The sequence below is a fragment of the Sinocyclocheilus anshuiensis genome, unplaced genomic scaffold (genome assembly GCF_001515605.1).
Source record: "Sinocyclocheilus anshuiensis isolate Anshui unplaced genomic scaffold, SAMN03320099.WGS_v1.1 scaffold328, whole genome shotgun sequence".
Lineage (NCBI taxonomy): Eukaryota > Metazoa > Chordata > Actinopteri > Cypriniformes > Cyprinidae > Sinocyclocheilus > Sinocyclocheilus anshuiensis.
The window spans coordinates 50,253-58,673 of NW_015558621.1; the positions used below are offsets into that span (position 1 = coordinate 50,253).

The 8,421-nt window shown below is 39.3% G+C and overlaps 1 protein-coding gene across 9 annotated transcripts in view; it reads left to right on the forward strand.

Moving 5' to 3' along the window:
- Window positions 1-1,463: 1,463 nt before the first annotated feature.
- Window positions 1,464-8,421, forward strand: part of LOC107680621 (probable phospholipid-transporting ATPase IA) — a 162,157-nt gene continuing 155,199 nt past the window's right edge. For all 9 annotated transcript variants that reach the window (XR_001633167.1, XM_016476592.1, XM_016476593.1 and 6 more), the window contains exon 1: window positions 1,464-1,790. Coding sequence is in view for 8 of the 9 variants with exons in the window: in XM_016476592.1 (XP_016332078.1) it covers window positions 1,742-1,790 (49 nt within the window). In the remaining variant the exon portion in view is untranslated. The remainder of the gene's footprint in view (window positions 1,791-8,421) is intronic.

Below are 8,421 nucleotides of genomic sequence, written 5' to 3' on the forward strand. Positions count from 1 at the left end.
TATAATTTACTATAAAATACTAAAAACCATGATTTATATTTATACAAATAAATAAATAATGTGCATATGAACTAAACAGGATCCCACAACTGTCCGACTGTTTAGCCTGAAGAAATGTCACTCCAAAATGAATATTCTGTTATCGTTTACTCAAAAAGGGTGCAAAAGCATTACAAAAGTATGTAATAAGTAATAAGAGTCGTCCACATGACTCCAAGACTTTTGAAGCCACACAATAAATTTATGTGAGGAAGTACATAATGGCGGCCTATTAATTTTCAGGTGTAATATTAATTTAAAAAGAGAAATTTTGAAATGGGAAGTTGCATTTGTTTTATTTTATGTAATTTATATAAATGTACACTACAGTGTTAATACACATTTTAGATAGGCTACATTATATGCAGCGTTTATGCCAAATGTTCGTCTGATCAGCACAGATGGAGGGTGGTAACCAGGTTGGACGTTCATGTGTGTTGATATAGAATTCATATAAAAAGCTTGATCTATTGTTATCTGTCTGTGAATGAGAGAGCGCGTGTCTGTGTGTATATTGAGAGGATGAGTCATTATTTCGCCTGATATGTGCTCAAACATAAAACCGCCGTGCACATAATCAAAGAGGCAGGCATCTTGTCACTGTTGCTGGGCAACCTCAGGAGCAATAGACCAAAATCCCTGTGCAGGCGGGTGGATGCCGACTAGATTGAGAAAACCCCCAAATAGCTTTGGAAATAAGACGTGTTATTATTTGTGGCTTGCAATTTCATAGATCTTATATTATTAGTAGCCTACAATACAATGAACGATATGCAAAATGGATGTGTGTGCCTCAGGCTTTTAGGCAGTTACATAATAAAGGTGGAAAATACGCCAATATGTTTATGAAACAATTAAATGGTAATTATATGAGTGCTGTTCTTTGTTTGTTAATTTAATTTTATCCATTTGTCTAATTATAATAACATCAATAATACTAATAGCAGTTGGCCTGAAGAAGAGGAAGAACGTGAAACAGGAATGGAGAATTCGTCCATCAACATGTGGCTTGTTGAGAGCAAACCCTCAGCATATCAGCAAAGCCATAATGTTTTCCGGCTGAAGGGTAATATGAGAGGCAATTGCAGAGTCGTGATTGCTTCAGGGTCTAAAATAAAGAAACAGTGGGCTGTCTTTTGTCTCAGCAATCCCCTTCGAAACTGAGAGTAACTGCAGCGAGGGAATCTCCAGCAGACCTAGGGGAAAATTAGGGGGAAATATTTTGGTTTAGTTTTTATTTAGCATAGTGTAAATCATACTTTGTATATCTTGAGACCTGGTGTTATTTGGACTTAAATAGATACTGTTTCTATAAGAAATTGATGTTTTTTCAGAGTGTGAAAAATGCGATATATTAATGCGATATATTGCGACTAGACCCCCCTCTGCGCTCTTAGTTGGTATGGTCCAATTTGTGAAGCGGCAGAGCTCGCTCACATTCAGTGTTTCAACCGCCTTATCGATTCTTACGCGTGCTGGGGAGATTCGGCGTTCAGCTTCGCGCTGATGCTGGGACGTGCTATTGAGGGCGGAACTGTCGGTGTTCATCAACAACATGAATCCTAACACTAAATAAATGGTTACCGGTCACGGGAGTCGGGGAAAGCTACTTTGGTGACGGTCACCGGCGCTTAAAATCCCTAGACGGGGGAAGAGAGAAACGCGACGCTGAGTTTTAAGCGTTCAGTTGACAGGTGGACCGATGCCACCCGTTCAGAGAACTATGTCGGATCTCCGGACCCGAGCTGAAGGTAAGACACGTTTTTAGCGCGGATCTTTGTCGGTCTGTACCTGTTATCTTGAGTTTCGTGACGTGCACAATCTTTCTCGTGCTCGACGACTGTTGCGAGAGCACTTTAAGCAGATTGCATTGAGCTTCATTGCGTGATTCCAACTTGCAAATAAGTTGTTTCAACAATTGCTTTCAAAGACTGTGGGCAGGAGTTGATATTTATATGTGGGTATTTGTAAAGGTGAGATGCAAAATGATCCCATAGGACATTTAACTTACTCATATAGTTAATTTCATATTAGGACCGTCATCAGCTTTCATTATTTATTCACGTATGTTACGTATTTATTGACTTCTTCCCCTCCTTAATATCGAGAATGAGTTATTGGGGGGAAAAAGTGAAAGCTTGAAGGTGTGTGTGTAATTATGAAGTGTGTAATTATTATATTATGTAACGTTTTATTATTTGTGTTTTATTTGGTCATAAGAAGTAGGCCAGGTTTGTAACCAAACACTGCTGTGTTTCCATGTCAAATTAGTTTTTAGTCATATTAACATAATTCGCAAATAAATGTCAGTAGCTCATATGCCTTTAAATAACTACAGGTGGTGGTGGTGGATTGAATTTTGATTCTTCTCAATGTTTCGAGTCTTTTGAGTCCTCAACTAAAAAGATTCATTCCGGTGATTCGATGCTTTTGATTCTCTTGTGACTCTTTCTGCAGGTTACGAACTGATTTGTATAATGATCTGTATAATAATCTCTATATAGATCAGTGGGATCAGTAGATGGAGTTAACTCGTGCTTTTGTGTATTGTAAGTGAATCACTGAATCATTCACTCAACCGATTCGTTATAAAACACCGACTGTTCACAAGCAACATTTGCGTAAAATGTCATGCATACAAATGTACTGAATTTGACTCCAGAATTAGTGTTTATGCATCTCTACAAATGACAATAAAACACATCTATATTTTCCCTCCATTTTGACAAATGATATTTATATTTTTATCTAGCTATATACGAAATACATCCATTATAAAATTCGCGTTGTATGTAGCTCCGAGTCTCGTTCAGATACAAAACACCGTTCATTGAGGGGCGTGTTCGTTCAGTAGCTCCGACCAATGAAATGTACATTCACAGTTTGCGCTCGAATGCTATTGGTTCGTGGTTTAATCAGTCTTTCAGGCATGGCATTGGTCTCGCACTTCGAAAGGGAAAGACTGAAGTGACCGGAATATGAATCGGCATCAGCAAGTTGCTTGCTCCGATGTGCTTCACCTGCAGTATTTGGGTATGGCAGGGACTTTCTTTCATATATTTGTTTAATTTGTTTTTTTTGATGTGTAAGGGCGTCTGCTCTGAGTCTGATGGATATTGATCAGACTTGCTCTCTGTCTCTCATGTTTGTCTGTCTGCATCCTGGATAAAATGTCATGCTTCCAGTGACCTTCCTTGTTAAGAATCAGACTGCTTGCATGTATTTGAGTTTGATTTGCAGTCAAAAGGCTGACCAGAAATAGTGTTGACTGATTGAAATATCAGCATTTGAACAATTTTACTTCCTCGTGCCATTGACTTGTTGATACTGGAGGAAAATTAGGTTGGGAAAGAGTACATTACTCCAATGCAGCCTGCGATGCGTCATAGTCACTATAGTTTGAAGGAGATGAAATAGAGGCCATACATTTGACTTTAATAATTTAAGAGGCTCTAGCAAGGGCCGATTGCACTCTTTTCACAAGCACATGTAAAAATGCAGTCAGTAAGACAGTAACCAGCTCTGTCGGCCCAGAGCCCAGCTCTCATCTTTGCTGTTTTTCAGTTTTGAAAAAGCATCTGGCTGGTTTTAACCTTGGTTTTGGAGCACGCCATGCCTCCTGCCGCCACATTTACCATGTTTGAAAAGTATCCTGTTCGTCAGTGCAAGCACTTCCCAGCACTGAGCAATCAATAATCCTGCATGTCCGATCAGGCCCATGACCTACACTGTACCAGTTTGAATGAAAGCAAGAAACCTGTTTTGAAATGCATTATTTATTGATGCTTTTGCCGGTTTTACTTTATCCACAGACCTTGGTGTGCGGCACAATGTGTTGTCTTTTTGTAATCACTGCAGTGCTTCAGGCTGGCTCGTGGCAGGGCAGGGCGGGACCTTGGCAGAGTGTCAGCCTAATCCACTTGTACCCTGTCTAACAACTCCCAGCTTCACCCTACCACCTACTCCATCTTCAACTCCTCCTCCGTCCCTATGTGTCTCTTTGCTTTGGGTACGTCAGAGCGCTAGCCAGGCCAGGCTGGGGTGGTTGCAAAAAGGGCCTTATCTGTGTGGCGGTTGGTAAGCGGAGGTGGCACGGTTCTCAGTTTGGAGGCAAAGATCACAGTGTGAAGCCCACACCGATGGGAGTGGGCAGGCCTGCTGGAGACCTCGGGGAAAAAAAGCAACATCATATGACCCCTTTAAAGGTGAAGTATGTAGCTAATTTCTTTGCCTCTATTTAACACCAAATGCTTTTGGCAAAACTATGACTGCTTTCATGGAGCAGTTTCCAGAACCATCCCCTGATCTTCAGTTGATTGAACAAACCGATAGCCCTGGCTGTAACTCAGGCCATTAGTTCAGCTAAAGTTATGTCTTGCTGTTTTAACTAGGGATAAATGTATATTAAAATCCTTCTCCGATACTGATGGGCTTATCATTATTTTAATTTTATCACAGGTAAAAGGCTAATTTTTAAACTTAAATAAATGAAAAATTATTCATTTAAAATGCTTAAAGCGGACTAAAAGGCCACGCGTGTTAAAACGGCAGGAGTGTGCCAAGCACTGAGCGCCTTTATCATGCTGTTGGCGTCGAGAGTTGAAGAATGTTCAACTTTGGGTAAAACGCTGCGCTCATCACTGTCACTTTTCAGTCAGCTAACCAATCACAGTGGAGGAGGGGCGAGACTAATAACGACTAATATCACACCCTACTCGTACTACGGCTGAACAACAAAGGAGAAGTTAATATTGCTTGTCTCCTCGTATTTACGTCTTTACTATATGGAATTACTGGACTACCATAATATTGTTATGAAAAATAATGCTTGTAGAAACATTTAATTCATTATGCATCTGCCATTTACTTCAGCAGATATTCCGTATCATAGCAACGACAGCGTCTCAACGGGAGCTGTGCTCACAACTGTGTGTTTTTAGCAGAGCGCCTGGCGTTTTCAGCTCGCTAAAAACGCTTTGGTGGACACGCGGCCTTAGGCAACACAACGTTAATATGAACAGTGTGTGAAACATAGATATTAATTTTGAGATTTGCTACAATTATTTTTGTATTTGTGTTTTTGAAGATTTAACTTTTGAATATCCAATACTGACCGATAAATTAAAAAAATCTTGAATATATTGAATATTGAATGATATCCTGTGTGGTAAATTGTGCGTGCCTAATTTCAACATGGAATGAATTACACACTTTACCTTTAATATTGGACATAGACCTTAGTCAGGATAGATGCTGTACTGAATTTAACACAGATGAAAATGAGGCTGTGAGGGATAGACAGTCTTGTCTTTACAATGGTACAGTACACACTACATAAAGGTCCTAGATCACATAATTCTCAATTTTAATGACAGTTTTTTTTTTTTTTTTTAAAGATTACCAATTAGCAATTACCATGTTGTCCAAGCACAGTATTTCTATCCCTTACAGTCTCGTTTAAATTTTTGTCTAAAATTAAACATTGGACTTGCTTGACTAAGGTGTATTGTCTTGAGATTCTACAATTGGATTTGCTTTTTTTGGGACACTGAGTACTGGGAGTATTTGTACTTAAAGCAGGATCATCAGTGTGAAACAAATCTGAAAAGTTTTGACAAAACGAAAATACCTGCCATTACCCTGTGTTTACTGTTGTAGACCTCTGTTATGAGTCTGTTTCTGCGTGTGTGTGAAAGCTTGGGTCCAGACACACTGTTTTCTCTGTGTTTTATTGCAGTAGTAATGCAGAGTAGTGTTAAATCTACTGTCTAGTGCAGTGTTTCCCAACCTTTTTTTAGCCGCGAAAATTTGGAAATTAACAAATTTGTGGCACCCTACAAAATTAATTTTGTCACAATACTTGAATTTCTAACTTCGATATGATACTTTGAAAACATGTAGGCTTTTATTTATATATAAACATTGTTTAATTCCCATTATAACTAGCGATCTCACAAATTTTTGCTCACTCAGTGTTTTTTTTATTTTACAGTGGGGTAATTTTGTTGCAGTAGCACAAGATAGCTTGATTTCAAACTTTGAATTGAATAAAAAATGGCAAGTAAGCAGTCAGTAAACAAATAAACCAATTACTAATGATAGCACAAATAATGATACAAATTAAATAAATAGCTTTTTAGTTTTTCAGGTAGGTCTAACAGTAGGGCTATTAAGAGATTTAGTTATTTATTTATTTATTTTTACCAATTATATCCAAATAATGTTTAGTCCTAGAAAGCTATTATTATCAGAACACGTGAGCATAACATAGCGGTTAGCAGATCAATGTATGAGAGGGCAGCGTTACCAGAGTTGTTGATACCACACCATGTTACAGCACAGTAGGGCTATTGCAAACAGAAACAATACTGTACTACATAGATGTTTCCTGTCGGCTCAATTTTTGAGTGGACTTTGCTGTTCCGATGAACATGGACGGTATATGAGTGGAGCCAAGGAGCGATCCCGGCCCATGTCACAGAGCGTCACAGAGCGTCACACCACGTGAAAGTGAAACCTGAGGGGTGAACTAATTTTCGGCAGCCGGAATTTCGGTGCATCTCTAATTATTGGCGACATCAGAAATGGATATTGTGCAATAGATGCTTTTTGAACATTTTAGCAATTTAAAAATCTTTAAAAATTATTTTTTTTACATGGCACCCCTGCTCTCGACAGACGGCACCCCGGTTGGAAAACACTGGTCTAGTGTACTGAGAGTGTCATGTCTAACCTCCTGAATGTATATTTCTCTGTCTCTCAGCGGAGCTATTAGTGCGATTCACAGTATTGTTATTGAACAACTACATTGACATACTCATTCACACACACACACACACTCTTAACCTGTTTAGATTATTAAAGCACCTGGGATTGTTCAGATGATGATTGACCTCACTTTATATGGAGCAGCAGTCACTCATCCCACTCTTACAAAACAGTGAAGTGCATTTTTTGATCCAGTAGCCTTTTTAGCTACAGTAACTAGCACATTTAATTTTATACGGTTAAGCATCTTTCATTCAAATGTAATAACTGAATTTTTGTTCTAATTTGAATGACCAGGTTTTTCATGACTATTTTTTAGGGGTGCTCCGATTGATCTGCTACCGATCACTATCGGCCGATAATCGCTATGGGAAGTTTGATTGGCGTTCTCTATAAAGGCCGATCTAAAAAAAAACGATCTCAAGCTGATGACGCGTCTGCTGTGAGAGGTTTGCGAGCTGCACGCTGCATATTTGACACTGGAATTGTCACTTGCACAATCGAGGCAGTGTCGCATTGTCACTAAAGTTTATAAATTGCATTTCTTTTTAATTCTTGCCGGTGTTTAAACCATTCAGCACTCGCGTGCTCTCCTGGAGACTGAGCGCTCATGCACACTCGCAGCTCACACACATAACGCCAGGTCCACACATACTCCGTTTGCAGTGCGTATGCTCTGCATGTTTTTTCCGCGCTCATGTTAACTGATTAAAGCATTCACACTGCACGCGGTTGCGGTCCGGCAGTGCGTTCCAGTAGTGGTGCATCTGCAGTAGTGCAGAGATCGTTTCCACACCGAGTTTGCTGTATGTGCTGCACGCGCTGAATTAAAGTGACAACACATAGGCTATGGATTTTTGGCTAGGTTTAAAGGGAAAGAGCACTTTTAGATAAACAAGTTTTAGATAAAAAAAGACAATAATAGATGGCACTCGCGGAGGTAGGATAACAAAGTTCTTTATTAACCGCAGGATTACTTGTAATAAAGAATGCATTTTGCATTAAATGCAAAAGAAAAGGCAGTAGAGCTGACTGTTTCTGTCAATGGTAAATTTTAATGGTTGTGATAAGTAGTTTAAATGTTTTGCCACTTGCTTGACCAACTTAAAGCTGCAGTCCGTAGCTTTTTTTGGTTAAAAATGATCCGAAATCAATATTTGAGAAAGTATATAACCAGCCAGTGTTCAAAACTATCGCCTTACTTTCGCCCGGTTCACAACGGTTAGCTTATAATAATGTTTTCTAATCTGAGTGGTATGGGTAGGTTTTCGCGGGAAATTCAAGCATGCCGCTGCGTCATTACGTCACTTCTGTAAACATAAAGAAGTTGTCCCGGCTACTAGGCTATCGCATGCGAGGATCCTGCAGGTGGCCGATAGTTTATAGTAGGGATGCACCGATACCGATACTGAGCTCCTGTACTCGTTAAAATACCCTGATACCAAATGCCGATACCGCACAGCGTGTGATAAGTGCCATATTCAGACAAAAAAACATCAAACAGACAGCAGAATGGAGTTATTAGAGATTAAAGATGTCTGCGAAGTATATGTATGTATGCAATGAATATAAAACATTCAGTATTAATGCCTGTATAGCTGATTTGCGCCAGCT